This window comes from Meles meles, chromosome 9, assembly GCF_922984935.1.
Source record: "Meles meles chromosome 9, mMelMel3.1 paternal haplotype, whole genome shotgun sequence".
NCBI classification, from domain to species: domain Eukaryota; kingdom Metazoa; phylum Chordata; class Mammalia; order Carnivora; family Mustelidae; genus Meles; species Meles meles.
In genome coordinates, this window is record NC_060074.1 from 69,467,095 (window position 1) to 69,485,862 (window position 18,768).

At 40.7% G+C, this 18,768-nt stretch overlaps 1 protein-coding gene and 1 long non-coding RNA gene across 5 annotated transcripts in view; one reads left to right on the forward strand and one right to left on the reverse strand.

The window, feature by feature from the left end:
- Positions 1 to 1,949: 1,949 nt before the first annotated feature.
- Positions 1,950 to 4,675, reverse strand: LOC123950588. 2 transcript variants are annotated; one of them, XR_006820253.1, is made up of 5 exons: positions 4,520 to 4,675; positions 4,017 to 4,406; positions 3,750 to 3,841; positions 2,699 to 2,922; positions 1,950 to 2,131 (listed from the first exon to the last, which is right to left on the reverse strand). It is a non-coding gene; the product is annotated as an uncharacterized LOC123950588 (long non-coding RNA). The 2 variants fall into 2 exon arrangements; XR_006820254.1 differs by lacking the exon at positions 3,750 to 3,841.
- RAPGEF4 (Rap guanine nucleotide exchange factor 4) overlaps positions 4,325 to 18,768 on the forward strand; it is a 291,500-nt gene continuing 277,056 nt past the window's right edge. For 2 of the 3 annotated variants that reach the window (XM_046018583.1, XM_046018585.1), the window contains exon 1: positions 4,325 to 4,421. In XM_046018583.1, the coding sequence (XP_045874539.1) occupies positions 4,357 to 4,421 (65 nt within the window). In that variant the 5' untranslated portion in view covers positions 4,325 to 4,356. The remainder of the gene's footprint in view (positions 4,422 to 18,768) is intronic. The other variant, XM_046018584.1, reaches the window with a different exon arrangement.

The following is an 18,768-nucleotide window of genomic DNA, read 5'->3' on the forward strand; positions in this document are numbered from 1 at the left end:
CAGTAATAACTGGCATTAACGAACTTGGGTCTTGTAACTTTTTCTCATCTCACTGGAGATCTTCAGTGAAGATCTCAGCTTTCTTATAGAAAAAGAATTCACTAATCTATAGGAAGAAGATTAAACAAATATTTTTCGTCAATGAAAAAATGGCCCTCAAAGGAAGTTACTTTAAATAAATTATATTTTGTAGTTATTATATTTTTAATGAGTATTTTTAAATATGTACAACACTTTTCCCTTCCAAGTAGAAAAAGTAGTCTATAAAATAATGCTTTCAAGTTTGTATGAATGCATGTATCTCTCTGTCTATCTATACTTGAGCCTTGAACAACATGAGTTTGAACTGCAGGGGTTTCACTCATATGTGGATTTATTTTGATAAATCCAGTTGTATAGTAAATGTATTTCCTCTTATGATTTTCTTTTTTTTTTAAAAAAAGATTCATTTATTTATTTGAGAGAGAGCAGGCACATGCATATGTGAGCAAAGGGAGAGAGAAAGAGGGTCTTAAGCAAATACTATGCTGAACACTGAGGCATGAGCTGATCTCATGACCTCCAAGACCATGACCCCCAAGATCATGACCCCGGCTGAAACCAAGAGTTGGATGCCCAACGACTGGGCCACACAGGCATCCATTCCTTATGATCTTCTTAATAACCTTTTCTTTTTCTAGAAGAAAGAAATTCTTTGCTGTAAGAATATAGTGCATAATACATGTAATATACACAATGCAGGTGAGCTGACTGCTATTGATAAGGCTTCTGGTCAACAGTAGATTATTGGTAGGAAAGTTTTTGGGAAGTCAAAACTTATATGCAGATTTGGCCGCACGGAGGTGGAGGTGGGACGCAGGGGTGGGAGGGTGGAGGTGTGTGTGGTGTATATGTCTGTCCCCCTAACCTTGTCTTGGTATAAGGATCAACTGTATACATAACTGAATGTAAGTAGCTAGTTATATGCATATTTTTATGGGTGTATATGTGATTGTATCTTTTTAAAAATAGAAATTTCAGAATAAAATGCACTAAAGTATTAGAGTTAAATTATTATCTCTAGGTGGTAGAATTATGGGCAACTGTTACTTTTTCTCCTATAGTTTTCTTTGTTTTCCTCCAAAAGATCAACGCATGTTCTTTTTATTTCTCCTACCGGACAGGTTTATTATTTTTTATTATTATTTACTTTTTCAGTTTTGAGATATAATTTGCACATCACAAAATTCATCCATTTTAAAATACACTACTCAATAATTGTTAAATTTACAGAGCTGTGCATCCATCACCACAACCCATTTTAGGACATTTCCAATTCCAAAAAAGATTTCTTGGGCCCATTTGCAGTAACTTCCCATTCACACCTCCAGACCTAGGCAATTCCAAATTTACTTTGTCTTTATAGACTTGCCTATTCTGGACATTTTATTTAAATGGAATCACAAAGTATGTGGTCTTTTTTAGTCTGGCTTGATTTACATTCTTTGAAAGAAAGAAAAAGAATAAATATTCTCCGGTTTTTTGCCTTTCCCAACAAAACCAAAAAAAATCCCTTATTTTCTTCCTCTTCTTAATGGGATGATCATGCAAACCCCCTTATTTCTATAATTCTTGACCAGCAGTAAAATCCCTTTTAGATTACAGGAGTAATTTGTAGAACAGCAAATTTATTCCTGACATTTAAAGGGTTTTTTCCATCTTTCTTCCTCACAAGTTTCCCTATTTTTACACATAAAATTATAACCATTTTGTTCTTCTCACCTGGGCATCATTTTTTACTTGCCTTCTATTCTCATTCTTTTGACTGAACCAGTGACTCCATCTCCAAGTACAAGGGCTTTGGGACCCAAATCTGGTTCAAGAACCCTCAGTCCAGCAGCTGGTCTCTTGAGAGTAAATTATCAATCTTTCCTGAGGCTTAGTGTCCTTGTGCTAGTGAGTATACTGGAGTTACTGGTACTTACCACCATGGCTGAATGGGGACACGTGAGGGCTCTGGTTAAACCAATGATCCCACTGCTGTTCCCTTGAAAGGATATTCTTTTAAATAATTCTTCAACTTCTATTTCAAGGAAAGGCAGATTCCCCATAGAGAAAACAGTGGCTTTGATGTTCATTAGACCCATGCTCCCTGGAATACACATTAGGATCCTTGAGCTCTCACTCCCACTCCAAGTAGCTCATCAGTGTCTTCCTTGCAACCCAATCAATATTCTCCCTGAAAGTACTGATACATATAATTTGCTCTGTTTCATTACATTTTCAGAGATATTTGTCCCTTTTTGTGGAGTACTGCCTTGGGCAGCTCTCCTTCTGGCTTGGCTTCATAGAATGTTCCGAAGATTAAATGAGATAACACTTGTAGAGAACTCTGCATAGCATCTAACACTTGGTGGATGTTCAATAAATGATGACTATTATTAGGATTATGGCCAAAAACTATGTCAACTCAGAACCTCTGGTAATGCCAAGTTATATGAAGTCATTTTTCCCTCTAGTTCCTCACTTATATGTATTCTCTGAGTGAACACATTTTGAGAAAGCATTTGGTTGAAATTTTCTCAATAGCTCTTTATAAATGAATATTAATAAATACAGGAGACCCATTTCCTCCTTCTTACCTCTCTCATTAAAAAAAACAACAACAGAAATACATTTGGTACTCTCTGTATAGTATAACATTTTAAATATTACTTACCTAAAACATAATAGAAAGGAACAGGATGGAGGTCAACCCAGGACAAGCTCTGAGCAGGGAGGGTTGCTGAGGGAATATGCTGGCAGGTCTGAAACCAGATCCTGGCTATTAAGCAGAGGGGAAAACGGCAAATTCTTTGAAGGAGTTTTATTAGGATAAAAGAAATCCAGAATGCACCTGCTGTTTCATTCTCCAATCTTCTGGAAACTTCTCTGAGCAGGGGACTGAGGGCAGGGCAGGAGAGAAAAAAAAACCAAAGTGAGGTTAGCTGTGCTATGTCTCTTTCCCCATTATCTGTCCCTAAATCACACCATAAATATAAACAGCGTTTGGCAATAGTCCAGAAGATTTAACTTGTCCCCAAATTCCTAAATAACTGTTAGAGCTTAATTTGATTTTTGGCAGAATGTAAGCAAACAACTTCTAGGCATAACAGTTGTGCGCTCCCTATCAGAGACAGGCCCTAGTGACATGTGGGGCCAACCATCCAAGTTCACCTGAGGGCCTTGGGATCTTGCCGGCCCTCCCCAGACCCCCAAACCTCAGTTCTGCTTGTGGCTCCACTACTCCCCATTCTTTTTTTTTTTTTTTTAAAGATTTTATTCATTTATATGACAGAGGAACAGTGAGAGAGGGAACACGAGCAGGGGAAGCAGGAGAGGGAGAAGCAGGCTCCCTGCTGAGCAGAGAGCCGATGTGGGGCTCGATCCCAGGACCCTGAGATCATGACCTGAGCTGAAGGCAGAGGCTTAACCCACTGAGCCAGCCAGGTGCCCCCACTACTCCCCATTCTTAACTGTGTTTCTTTTCATCGTGCAGGTGATGGAAACCCCAGGAGGTCCCGGGCTCAAGGCCAGAGACTTGGGCTTACCATTCCCTTAGTCACCCCTGATCACCATTGCAGCCCACTGGCTTCCCTTCCCTGCTTCCAACCACGCCTGCACCGCCTCTCCTTTCCTTTCCAGCCCTACCTCACCCTTCAGGAGAAACTGTCCCCTGGATTCCACCCTCGGTGACTAGTGTAGGTATTCCCACCCCAAGCCACGGTTACCTCCTCTTCATTCTTTTTTAAAGAGTAAACGGGAAAGGTGAGCAAAAGCCGCCAGCAAGTTTTGACAACCGCTGAGGAAGACTAACGGGTTTCTAAGGAAACAGAGAGGCAGCAGCCATTTTAGTGGCATTCGCCATATGAAAAATATATACTCTGACAGCCACCCCCCTCGCCCCCTCCCCACGCGTAGCGCCTTCCCTCCGTCCATGCTTCTGAGGCCCGGAGGTGAGAGGCGCGGCCCAGGTCTCCCCGAGACGTTGCGGTCACCTGTCGCAGGTGGCAGGTCACGCAGGGTCGCCCCTCGTCCTCTCCCCGCAGCGGGCGGGACCGCGGGGCTCCCCACCCCCCGGGCGCCGCAGTGCAGCGGCGGGCGGGCGGGCGGCTCGGGCCCTCCTGGTCCCCGCGTCCCGCCCCTCGAGTCCCCTCCCTAGCGGGCCCCCCGCCCGGGAGGCCGCGGGAGCCCGCTGGGAGGGCGGGCCCGTCGCCGCCGCACAGGTCGCGAGGCGGGCGGTGAGGAGCGGGTCCGCGCCGCGGGCTAGGCGGAGGCAGAGGCAAAGCGAGCGCGGGAGGTCGCCGCAGCCGGGGACACCGCGCGCCGCTGCCCAACATGGTCGCTGCGCACGCTGCCCATTCTTCCTCTTCAGCCGAGTGGATCGCCTGCTTGGATAAAAGGTAGCTCAGGCAGGGCCCCCAGCCGAGCCTAGGCTCTGCGGCGCTGCCCCTGCCCTGAGACCGCCGCGGGAACTACCGCCCGGGCCGCGGCCCCTCACCTGGGAGCAGCCGGCCGGCCCCGCGCTTGGGGAGGGGGCTGAGGAGCCGCGTCCCGGCCGGGGTGGGGGGGGCACCGGGACCCCCGCCTCCCGTGGGCGCCACCCGCACGAGATTCTTCCACGTGGTGGAGAAAATGCAGGGCAGTGAGGTGTGGAGGCAGCACCGGCGCTGCAGTCCCCCAGCCCTCCTTCACCTTGTCGCCCCCCGCGCGCGCCCGCCCGCAGCCGGCCAGCCGCTCGGGGCTTGCGCTCTTGGGTGGGGGGTTATTTTCCCTTGGCATCACGGGACAGAATAGCCTCGTACCTTCTTCCGGGTGTTCAGACCGTAGGGGTAAATGTAATTTAAGTTTTAAGGAGGGGTGAGGGGGAAAGGCAGGTGCGGAGTAACATTCCTTTTTTGTTCCTGAAAGCAAAGTGTGAGGGACCCAGCGGAGCTGTCAAGTGCCTCGCTGAAATTCTCAGCTCCTGCCCCCGCAGCCGCTTGCTCAAGGGCTGTGTTAGGAAGGTCACGCGGGAGACCGCCTTCCTCTGAATACCTGCTTCTCGGGAAAAGACCCTTACTCTAAAAAATTAAAACCATAAAGCACTGTAACTCCCGACGACAGCTCTATATGAGGAGGGTGCCCCGATGTAACTGCGGGCTGCAATTGTTTCCAGGCTCTGACAGCATAATTTTCTGTTTGTCCAGATTGTGGGTTTAACAGTAAACATTACACAGTATGTTAGCAATTATACTTTATTACCCTGATTAAAAGGTGATGCATCTGAACTTTTAAGAACTGAGCGAGAGATCTTGCAGAGTGAACTGCCTCTGAATTTTTGAGTTGGATGCGGCAGGGCAATGATTCATGTCTTGCAGCTATCTGCATGACATCTCTATTTGCATTTGTGTGAAATATTTTGGGCTCTGCCATATTGAAATTTTTACAATTAGCAGATTCGTAACCAGATCAAACTTGAAAATCTTCAGTGTGACATGCTCTGAATATTTTACTATTATAGGGCTTAGTTGAAAAAAATTAATTTGAGAAAAGCTAAATGTGGCTCATTTGAAAAATTAATATATCTGAGAAATAATCTTTACTTTCAGTTACCACACAGTAGCAAGATTTTTTGGCAGGCAGTGCCCTATTTACTCGAAAATGATATGTACTAATATTAGAAGAATTGGTTGCAATAAATAGTGAGAGAATTGAAGTGATGGTTAAATCATACAGAATTATGTAGAGGAACTAAGAGCATATTTAAGTGAAGAGTCTGCTAATGTGATAAGTAATCTAAATTTAATAGTTTAGGAAAGATGAATTATAAAAGAAGAGAAAAATCAAGCTCTTGTACTTGACATATAAATAGTAGTGCTTCCTCATGAGTGAATTTTTTTAGATAATAGATTACATATTTCTATTTTCAGAAATGCATGGCATGCCATTTTTTGAACAGTCGGTGATTCACTGGAAATCCTTTAGTCAATAAGTACTTATGGCAAAATCATAGAGCAATACTAAAACAAGTGGGGGTATATTTGATTCTGTCTTTTCATAATGTGTATCTGCCCAAATGATTGTGTTTGAAATGTGTTTTTAGAACATAGAGCCACAATCTAATGCCACCATTCATAATAGGGAAAAATAATCTATCAGAAGTGGGAAAAGCCTCCACAAATACTGAGCCTAGCATTCATGGAGTACAGAAAGTGGATAATCAGTAAGTTAAGGGTTTTAGGCCCAAAGCGGACAGCTCCGATATTGGACATGTCACTTTTATTTCCTTGAGTGTCTGAAAAATGGAGATAGAACTGTCTGTCTTACCAAGAATTAGTGGACCAAACAACAACAGCAAATGGCGAAAGTACTTTGAGAACTGTGAAGTGCCATGTAAATATTTTATTTTTTTCGTGTCAAGATAACCTTGCATTTTCTACAGTGTTGATGTTGGAATTCCTTTGAAGAACAGTTAAGGAGTGGAAATCTCATTTTAAGAGGGCCATGGGGTACTTGTTTTGAAGTTGAATTTTTACTTAAGTTGTCTGTTAATTTTGTGGGGGAGGAAGAAGTTAGGACTTTCTAACTGATGGCAGTTAAGACTGCTCTTGGTATTTCTGAGAAATGCAATCTTGCTTGCTTATTCCAGGTACTGTGTTGGCATTGGGGATGCATGAGTGGTGGTGGGGCGGGGGGAAGATGAGTTGCTATTGACCTGGGGGATGGGTGGTAGGGCTGGGACATCTACACACACAACCAACCACAATGCAATGACAAGGGCTTTCACGGAGATGTATGAAATGCTTTGGGAATGCAAAGGAGAGAGTTATCAGCTCTGCTTGGCCGGGATGCTTCCCACTGGTGCATGCCTGGACCTTGGAGGTTGAGGGAAATTTTATCAGAGAATTTGGGGGGAACATGCCAAGCGGAGGGAGGAATGTGAACAAAGACACACAGGTGTGGCATATAAATATGCTAATTTCTTCCCAACCACAAATTCCTCTTGTGACCAAATCTAGAGCATAGGAATTTATGCTCCATTTTTCTAAAACTTTGGATTACAGACATCTCAAGCATAAAACACACACAAAAAAGAGGGTATGGCACAGTGAACCCCTATGTACTGTTTGGGGATATGATGCTGGGACCTTTTCCATAGCAGCGAAATATGGTTTAGGTATAAGCATCAAGCAAGTGGCACCTGTTGTGGACAGCTAGAAAAAGAGGGACCCTGTTGGGAATAATAAGAGGAGTTAAAGTAGAAAACGCATGAGTACAGAAGTATATAATACAAGACGAAACAAACAGAATAAGGAAAATAAAGCCTTAGAAATGTTCTGTAGTAATGCCTAGAAGGTTGTAATAGATGGGCAATGCTATATAAACTTACATGGGGGGAGGGGACTAAAAAATATGGATATGCAGATTAGGTTAAAGAAAGAAAGTCCAGAGTTTTTCATGTACCAAGTGTCCAAGTTCTTGGACTATGGTGGAACTGAGGGGATGAGATTGTATAAATACCGATCTTACAATTGGAAAGACATTGAACATTTGGATGGATAAAAAGATATTGAAAAAATTCTCAGCAGACATATTGTTAAAGCAAAACAAACTTACCACTGTTTCATTGATCTTAAAATTTTTTTCTAAGCAAGGGCGGTAATTAGAAACATATTACATGGTACCCACTATTTGGGATTTAGGATATGTAAAATGTCTTTGTGTATGTGTGGGTGTGTCTTTGTGAGATGATCATTGTTTAATTTTAGTGAAAATATTTTTCCCTTAAGAATTTAAGTTTGCCACCTATGAATTTAAGACCCATTTATAGGTCATAATCTTCATGGTTGGTAAGGCAATATTTCGAAGATACCACACACATTCACATATATAGTGAATCACTGCCAGCATTCATCACTGTGGAGCAGGGGCCAGATCCACCAGCTGCTAGCGTGTCTCCTGAACTAAGAGTTGTTTTTACATTTCTGAATGTTTGGAAATAAACCAAAAAGAGATTACTGTTTTGTGACCCATTAAATTTATATAAAATTGCAATTTCAGTGTCCATAAACAAAATTCTATTGGAACACAGACACACTTTTTTGGTTACGTGTTGTCCACGGCTGCTTTCACACTACACGGCAGAATTGAGTAGCTGTAATGGAGATTGTGTGGCCCACAGAGTTTAAGGTATTTACTGCGGGCGTGCCTGCCTGGCTCAGTCGGTTAAGGTCTGCCTTCAGCCCAGGTCATGATCCCGGGGTCCTGAGATGGAGCCCCACTAGGGCTCCCTGCTCAGCGGGGAGTCTGTTTCTCCCTCTCCCTCTGCTCCCCTCCCACCCCTGCTTGTGCTCTCTCTCTCTCTCAAATAAATAAATAAAATCTTTTAAAAAATAAATGAGGTATTTACTGTGTAGATCTTTGAAGGAAAAGTTTACCATGTCCCATTACAGATGAGAGAATCTGGCTGATTGACAGAGAAACCACTGGAAGTGAGAGAAATGGTCTTCATCTGGGAAGGAGTTCAGCATATTTGATTTCCCGTTCTGCAGTTAGAAGTGTAGCTTTGTGGGACAACCTCAGTTGATAGGCTTATTTGAGGATCACCGGTGGTCACAGGCCAAGGCAGAAAATGAAGTTAACATAGTATGGATGTATAAAAAAACAAAACAACTGAGGAATCTTTTAAATTATTGATGTTGCATTTTTAAAACATGCTTCTTCTACAATGTCATTGCATCTGACTTAATCCCCAAATAGATGTTGAGTTAACTCTATTGATGTGATTGAATGAAAGTGAAAGAAATAAAGGAACAAATTTGTTAAAATCCAAAATGCTTTGAGGCAGACATGCTGAAGGGGATTATTCAGAATCAAAGAAGACTCAGACACGGCCCCACCATTCAAGAAGACTGAAGATCAAAGAAACATGCAGAGCAGAAGGCTGTCACTGGGGAAGGCAGGTGTCGGCCCACACCCAGGCATATCCCAAGGGGGATAACACTGGTGAATTTCAAGCGTTCACGGCTGGTCTTGCAATCTCAGATTCCTGATTTGTCAGCACATCAATAATTAATACATTTTTTTCAGGGGCCTATATAAAGGCACCAAACTCTCAGAGACTGTAAAACCAGAAAGACAGTTCATTAATTTGAAAATAGGATGAAAGGGGAAGACACTCACATCCTTCGGCTGATGTACTCCTTCTCTAGGAAAGCTGTGTGGAAGATCCACTTGTTACCAGAAGCTGGTTTTGTACTTTTACAGTGAGAAACAAAGCTGCCAGGAGATCAGGACACTTACAACTTTTGGCCAACTCACTCTCTTCCTAGAGTAACAGAGCCCAGGAATTGAATTATAATCAGAAGATTGTTCTGGGAATCCTTTAGCCTGGCTGTCATCTCTTCCAGTTAGATGACCATTACAGGTGCTCCCAGAGCACACTTTGTCCAACACTATAATATCACAAGTCAGACTCCATCACAATTTCCTATTTACTTCTCTTTTGCATCCCTTGATGTCGGTTTCTGTATTTTATTCATCATTTTATCTTCAGTTTCACTGCAGCACCTTGACTGTAGATAAGGTGTTTATCGGGTAAAGGTGAGATGACCAGATGCATCCTCCTTCTCTGGGATGGAGTGGCCTGGCAGTCTTGCAAGTGAGTCCTTGCACTGGCCCCACCTTTGTCTTGGAAAAGGCTTGGATGGACACCATGAGCATCTGTCTCTGCTGCTCCCTTTGTGTTTTCCTTGTCTGTTGTGACTACTTTTAAAAAAATGACATTGCATAACTCTATTCTGATCTATTACAGAAAAAGGTTATTATGGAAAATTTCAAAATATACAAAAAGAAGAGAGAACAGGATGTTTCTCTTATACAGCCCCCCCCCAACAATTATCAACTCACAGCCAATCTTGTTTCATTAATCTCTCCATATCCACTACCTCCAGGGTTATTCTGGTGCAAGTCCCAGAACACAGTATTATTTCATCTGTAAATATTTTAGACATATTGTCTAAAAGGTAAGGACTCTTTATGATGAAAACAATACCACTGTCACACGTTAAAAAAATTGACATTAGTTTCCTAATATAATCAAATACCCGGTCAGGGTTCAGATTTCCCCATTTATCATGTAACTTTTTCTTTCTTGCAATTTGTTTGTGTTAGGATCCTCGTCCTTTCTATTTAGTTGATGATGTTTCTAAGTCTTTCTAAATTTCTGGGTTCTCTCTCTTTTTCTTCCTTATATAGTAAATTTGTTGAAGAAACAGGTTTTTTTTTTTAAAGTCTGAATTTTAATTATGCCTCCATGGTGTCTTCTAATATGCCCTTTTATCCCCTGTATATGCTGTGAATTGGTATTTGGATCTAGAGCTTGATTGGATTTAGATACGATTTTCTGGCAACAGTACTTCATAGAACTGTTATATACTTACATCAGGAGGCACATGTCAAGTGATCACTTTTCATGATGTTAGTGATATATTGTTTTTATAGTTTGCTTGGTGCCTGTCTTATATGCAACTTATTGGAGGACATCTCACTGTAGCCCCAAATACATGGGAGCACATGACATATATGTGTGGAGCAATTAGAGGATAACGCAGCCTACTATGCAATCATGGTTAAATTCTATGGTGCTGATTCTACCTGCCCTAGGATTTCAGAAAGGAAATAGTCAGGCAGAGCTGGACTCAGACTGGAGACATGTGATAGATGGTATGCCCATGGAGCAGTGGGCCAGGAGAAGTATGCCTACAGTCCATCACACCCTTAGCCCTGCTACCTGGTCTGAACATAGCCTGGGAGCTTTGAAGAGTCTTCGGAAGAAGAATTGTACTCAGCAAAGCAAATTCTGCCTCCTTGTTTTAGATTATATTTCCCCAGATAGACTGACTATTCCAGTGAGGGCAGAAAGAACAGATTCTTTTTAGTTCAAATTTCCTGTGAATTTTCTATGAATTTTTAAGATGTAATAGCCTTTTCATAGGAGCTGCTTATTTTCCTGGATCACCTTTCCAACCCCAGGGAGCTAGTTTTCCTTTAGTCAGATTTGAATCCAGCTTCATCCATCTTGAACAGTGGCAGTGAAGAATGAATTTTCCTTCCAGCACCTCTAATTCACAGATGAGGAAAAGAGAAAGAGAGAGGAGAGATATTGTTGGGAGTACTGAGAGCCTGAGGAAAGAGAAAAAGGATGGATGTAACTGGGTGGGGAAGATGACAGAGAAAGACCTAGCCAAGCATACAAAAGCAAACATTCTGAATGGTTGGAGTGGAGGGACCTGGCTACCTTGTTTACTCAGCTGTATCCCTGTACATCCGTTTGCTTCCCCTGCACAAAAAGAGAAATAAAGTGCTGTTATTACCCTCTTTTCTTTTCATGCATGTTCTTTCCTGGAGTACCCTTTCGTTTCCTGTGCTTTCACTATGCAGATTACTTAAACCACGTATCCTTGCTTTATCTTCTAGACCAGATGCATTTTTGTCTCTCCACTGGATATTTCCACATCAATGCCCCATTCATATTTTGGAGCAGATATTGTTTTTCCTCACCTACCTCTGCTATAGGGTTGGGAAAGCAAAATACTTACCTCTTAAGCCACCACAGAGGCTAGGTGACTGTGTGACATAGTTCTGGCCAATGAGACATAGCAGAGTTCTGCTATAGAATTTTGGGAAAGATTTTGCTTTATTGATGAAGAACAGTTGTATTTGCTACTCCCATTCTTCTTTCTGTCTGGAATTATGACCTGAGGCCTAGGCCTTTGGCAACCATATTGTAATCCCAGAAAGAAGAACCAGGAGAAACACAGACTCTAGTTCTGACTTTGTTCAGGTACTAAATTTAGATTAATTATTACCTACCTTCAGATTTTTTATTTAATCCTAACTATTACTGCTGTCAAAAGTATGCCTAACCTAATAAGTTTGTATTCAGCTTGTCTAAAACTGTCTTCATCTTCCTTGGTCATCCTCTCCGTTAGTTTCTTCTCCTTACTCCTATTTTATGAACACTAATCTAATTCTCAAAACTTTGACCTTTCCCATGTCCCTTTTTACTACTAACCAGTCACCAGTTCTCTTGGCCTTTATATTCTACTGCATTATTTCAGGGCCTTACTATCTGGATCTGGATCCTCTCATTGTTTCCCTCTTCCAATTTGGAACATGTGATATATTCAGATCAGCTTTGTTTTAGGGTCAGCCAGACCTATTCAAATTCTGTCACTTTCATCCCTTAGCCATATAATCTTCATAAAGCTATTAATCTTTTTGAACTTTAGTTTCCACATCATCAAATGAGACTACAAAGGCCAAGTATATGGCTGTGTTGAGGTGTGTGGGCTAATGCAAGTATAACTGCATGACCCTCTCTAAGTAGAGAGCATAGTGTGGGGGTTAAGAGTTTGGGAACCAGACTGTATTGGCTCACATCCTAGTTTTGATTTTATTAGTGGTATAACTTTGGGCAAGTTATTCAATCTAGTCATTATTTTGTAGATTCCTCAGGATTTTCTTTTTTTTAAATTTTTTAAATTAACATTTTTATTAACATATGTTTTATTAACATATAATGCATTATTTGCAGGGTACAGGTCTGTGAAACATCAGTCTTACACAATTCACAACACTCACCATAGCACATACCCTTCCCAATGTCCATCACCCAACCACCCCATCCCTAAATCCCCTGACCTACACAGTAACCCTCAGTTTGTTTGCTGAGATTAAGAGTTTCTTATGGTTTTTCTCCTTCCCGGTACCATCTTGTTTCATTTTTCCCTCCCTTCCGCATACAAACCTCCACCCTGCCTCTCAAATTCCTCACATCAGTGAGATCATATGACAATTGTCTTTCTCTGACTGATTTATTTTGCTTAGCAAAAGCTTAGCTTACCCTCTAGTTCCATATATATATATATATATATAAGATATATATCTTCTTTATCCATTCATCTGTTGACGGACATCTACATTCTTTCCATAATTTGGCTATTGTGGACATTGCTGCTATAAACATTTGGATGCACGTGCCCCTTCGGATCAATACATTTGAATCTTTAGGGTAAATACCCAGTAATGTGATTGCTGGGTCATAGGGTTTCCTCAGGATTTTTTTTTTTAAGATTTTATTTATTTATTTGATAGACCGAGATCACAAGTAGGCAGACAGGCAGGCAGAGAGAGAGAGAGGAAGAAGAGGAAGCAGGCTCCCTGCTGAGCAGAGAGCCCGACATGGGACTCGATCCCAGGACCCTGACATCATGACCTGAGCTGAAGGCAGAGGCTTAACACACTGAGCCACCCAGGCGCCCCTCCTTAAGATTTTCTATGTAAACCATCTTGTTGTCTGTGAAAACTGGCATTTTAATTTATTTTTTCTGATCTTTACATCTTTTATTATTTACTTTTCTTGCCTTATTACATTGGTTAGGATTTCCAGGGCAAAGTGGATTAGAGGGGTGAGAATGAACTTCCTTAAATCAGAAAATACTTCTTTTTCTTCTATTTGTTCTTTCCTTTATTTTATTTTATTTTTAGGTTTTATTTACTTATTTATTTGACAGAGAGAGAAAGAACAAACAGAGTGGCAGGTGGAGGGAGAGGGAGAAGCATGCTCCCCACTAAGCAGAGAGGCTCCCCTCTGAGCAGAGAAGCTCCCCATTTAGCAGAGAGCCTGATGTGGGGCTTGATCTCAGGATGCTGGGATCATGACCAGAGCCAAAGCATACACTTTACCAACTGAGTCAGGTAGAGCCTGCAACTTTTTTTCCCCCTTATTTAAGATTTTATTTATTTATTTGACACAGACAGAGTGTTTCCTCTATTTTAAAAAGAGATTGGACAGTATTGATGTTATTTCTTTTTAAAATGTTTTATAGATATCATCTGGCCAGGAGTTTTCTTTTTGGGAAGCTTTTTGATGACAAATTCAATCTCTTTAGTAGAGTGCTACTCAGATTTTCTGTCTCATCTTATGTTAGTTTTGATAAGTTGTTTCAAGGAGTTTATCCATTTTTTCTAAGTTATCCAACTTATTAGCATAGAGTTGTTCATACTATTCCCTTATTATTCTATCAATGTCCTTAGAATATATAGTGATGTTCCTATTCATATCTCATATTATTAATTTGTGTCTGCTCTTTTTTTTCTTAATCAGTCTTGCTAGGAGCTTCCAATTTTCTTAATCTTTTAAAAAACCCAGCTTTTAGTTTATTTTTTCTGTAGTTTGAGAAATTCATTGATTTACGTTGCTCCCGCCTCCCCCCACCACGTGATCTTTTTCTGGCTTCTTAAAGATGGAAATTTAAAAATTAATTTAAAATGTTCTTTCCTAATATAAGCATTAAAGCTATGGTGTCTCAAGGTCATCACAAAGAAGGAAGCACAGTTATTTCACTACTTAGCCTTTACCAATGAAAACTATTTCTTCCAGAGAAGAACAATTAATCAAGAAGAATTAATCAAACAGTGGGAAATTGTTTGATTAATTGACCCCTTTAACCTCATGAAAAAGATACTGTGCAATGTGATGAATAGTATCCTCCACAATATCCCAACAGTAAATTCAGCAAGGAGTTTTGTAGGGCTCTCAGTTTATCATGATGGCATAATACCAAAGAGACATTAAAGGAGAGTATTTCTCCCATGGGGCCAATATAATAATATAGCTTTCTGATGGTCAGATTTAGTCCCAGGATAGTGAATCTTGGAATGCTGAAAAAATAAAATTAAAAAAAAAAATCCCAGGGTAGATTTTAAGATATTTTAGAAATGGCTGAATTACTTCACTTCTGGGAAACCCTCCATAAACACTATTTTTCACATCTGAGCTATTGATAATTACCTGAGCAGCAATGACTTGGAAGTAATATTTCCAATAGATACCGGGAATGCTGATATTTTGTGTTGTCGGTTAGATGAAGAGTAATATGACTTTAAACTCAGCCAAACTAGATGGAAAATTACATCCTCATTGACAGCCAAACAAGGATGTATGTCTTAATTGTGGTACAGTGCTTCTTTGTGAGGATGTGGGGACAAGAGTGTATTCTCAAGGAGGAATATTGGTGCCACTCTTAATGCACAGACAAGTGGTGGTCGACAACCCATGGGTTATGCCACAGAGCATGTTACCATGTTCTTTAATTGTTACCACAGAAAACAAGAAACATGTGTTAATCTCAGTGGAAAAAAAAAATTAAATGGTGGGGAAAGGCAGAGAGAGAGGGAGAGAGAGAATCTTAAGTATGCTCCATGCCCAGTGCAGAGCCTGATGCAGGGCTTGATCTTATGAACCTAAGATCGTGACCTGAGCTGAAATCAAGAGTTGGATGCTTAATCGAGGCACTCCTGCAATGAAACAATCTTAAAATGAGTAGTATAATTTTCCAAAACCCTTTCATGGAATAAAATTGTAACATGTAAAGCATATTAAATAGGATGAATTGCTCTGTAGGATTATTACCTATAAATTGGTTAAAAGTTCAGGAACCTCTCTTTAATCTAATTAACTGTTGGAAATGTTGAAAACAAACAGATGTTGATGGAAAGCAAACGTTACTTGGAACATAATAATTTGATTCTTTTTTTTTTTTAAAGATTTTATTTATTTATATGAGAGAGAGAATGAACATGAGAGGGGCAGATGGAGAGGGAGAGGGATAAGCAGACTCCCCACCGAGCAGGGAGCCTAATGCGGGGCTCAATTCTAGGACTCTATGGTCACAACCTGAGCTGAAGGCAGATGCTTAACCCACTGAGCCACTCAGTGAATCAATATTTCAGAGAATCAATAATTTGATTCTTGATATTATATATGACATTTCAATTCTCTTTAAATTCCAAACGAAGGCATGAATGTCTTGCCTTCAGACTTCAGACTCAGACATTTAGGTATTCAGACTCTGAAAAACTTATTCTTCTAGTCATTGATTTGTTATATATTGGATATGTTATAGAAAAAGTTGAGTTCTTGAATCTTACACATTTTCTTTATCAACTCTTTAAGCAAATTTGGAATATAAGAAAGTTCTATCTTTAACATCCCTTGTCACTCCTTCTATCACTCCTCTACCTGTATCCTTCTCCTTGCCTCCTGCCCTCTTCTTCTTTCCTCAGCCCAAATGTGCTATAGGGAAAAGATCTGACCTTAGTTTTCTACTTTCCTGCTGTCTGTTCATTCATTCATTCATTCAGAGTTTTTAACGCTTTCCTTTCCAAGTTCATACATTCTTACTAGGGATAGATTAGTAATAAAAACTGACAAGGCCTGTGGCCTCATGAATTTAAATACTAGCTGGGTAGACATTAATTAATTCAGTCTTCAAAATTGAGTATCTATAATGTGCTGGTGCGTGGTAGGGATGGAGTAGCTACTATGTGCTACTGGCCCAGGTGATAAGGAATCCAGTGATGAACACAGGAAAAAGTAGGTGCTAAAAAATGCTATGAGGCCAAAAGTAAAAGGATTTGGAGTGATGGAGTAAGAGGACAAACAAATCTGTACGACAATGTCAGATTGTAATAAAAGCAGCAAAGGAAAACAAAGCAGAGGCCAGGGGAAGAAATTCAGGCATGGTGCTGTTTTTAAAAAGGTGGTGAGGGAAGCCTGGGTGGCTCAGTGGATTAAGGCCTCTGCCTTCGGCTCAGATCATGATCCCGGGGTCCTGGGGATCGAGCCCTGCATTGGGCTCCCACTCAGCGGGGAGCCTGCTCCCCCCTCTCTCTCTCTGCCTGACTCTCTGCCTACTTGTCATCTCTGTCTGTGAAATAAATAAATAAAATCTTAAAAAAGGAAAAAAAAGGTGGTGAATTCTTTCTGCAAAAACAACATCTCATCAAAGATCTTGAATGAACTGAGAGACCACTTAATATGAATTTAAATCAGTGTAATCCATGCTTTACTATATAGGTAAATGAAGTATTTTAGTGCCTGTGATAAGGACACAAGCTGAATAAATACGATGCCACCCTTTTGTTTGGTAACAAGGCCTTATTTTGCAAAAGTGCCTTACATTATATAGTATATTAGTGCCTATAGTAATATTACAATATATTATACAGAAGCAATATATGCTACAGATAAAGATAATTTCAGAAATTGGTGAAAGGGATAAATTATGAAGTTTTGGTTTATTCTTAAATATTATTATTTAAAGCTATATTTGAAATACTGTCCACTTCAGGTTTTTAAAATTTTTTTAATTTAAAATATTTTTTAGGAATTTTTTGAGGAAAACATTTTGAAGAATTTTTAAGAAAAAGAAAGCTACTCCTAAAGAACTAATGAATGTAATACAGATCAGGAAAAGTATGATTATTTAAATGAGCTTGAAAGGATTTTGTGTATGTGCTTTTGACTGGCTGCCGACAGTTAACAAATAATGGTATCAATATCCTCATGCTACTGATGGAGTTTTGGGTTTCATAGTTAGCCAGTTTCACAAATTCAGTGGTGAGTTTGTCTGATAACTCTGTGGGGTCAGTGTTCTCTGAAACAGGCCTTTCAGATAAATATACCGGAGTAAGAAAATGGTTCTGGATACTTAGAAATCCCAACAATTTCTCATTTGTGGGATTTGTTTGGTATCTTAAACAACTTTTCTGTCATGATACCATCCTCTGCTTTTTGATAGTGTTTTTTTATTTAATTCTTTTTTTCCCCCAATTTATTTATTTTTTTCAGCATAACAGTATTCATTGTTTTTGCACAACACCCAGTGCTCCATGCAAAACATGCCCTCCCTATTACCCTCCACCTGTTCCCCCAACCTCCCACCCCTGACCCTTCAAAACCCTCAGGTTGTTTTTCAGAGTCCATAGTCTCTTATGGTTCGCCTCCCCTCCCCAATGTCCATAGCCCCCTCCCCCTCTCCCAATCCCATCTCCCCCCAGCAACCCCCAGTTTGTTTTGTGAGATTAAGAGTCATTTATGGTTTGTCTCCCTCCCAATCCCATCTTGTTTCATTTATTCTTCTCCTATCTCCCTAACTCCCCATGTTGCTTCTCCATGTCCTCATATCAGGGAGATCATATGATAGTTGTCTTTCTCCGATTGACTTATTTCACTAAGCATGATACGCTCTAGTTCCATCCACGTCGTCGCAAATGGCAAGATTTCATTTCTTTTGATGGCTGCATAGTATTCCATTGTGTATATATACCACTTCTTCTTTATCCATTCATCTGTTGATGGACATCTAGGTTCTTTCCATAGTTTGGCTATTGTAGACATTGCTGCTATAAACATTCGGGTACACGTGCCCCTTCGGACCACTATGTCTGTATCTTTAGGGTAAATACCCAGTAGTGCAATTGCTGGGTCATAGGGTAGTTCTATTTTCAACATTTTGAGGAACCTCCATGCTGTTTTCCAGAGTGTTTGCACCAGCTTGCATTCCCACCAACAGTGGAGGAGGGTTCCCCTTTCTCCGCATCCTCGCCAGCATCTGTCATTTCCTGACTTGTTAATTTTAGCCATTCTGACTGGTGTGAGGTGATATCTCATTGTGGTTTTGATTTGTATTTCCCTGATGCCGAGTGACGTGGAGCACTTTTTCATGTGTCTGTTGGCCATCTGGATGTCTTCTTTGCAGAAATGTCTGTTCATGTCCTCTGCCCATTTCTTGATTGGATTGTTTGTTCTTTGGGTGTTGAGTTTGCTAAGTTCCTTATAGATTTTGGAAACTAGCCCTTTATCTGATATGTCGTTTGCAAATATCTTCTCCCATTCTGTCAGTTGTCTTTTGGTTTTGT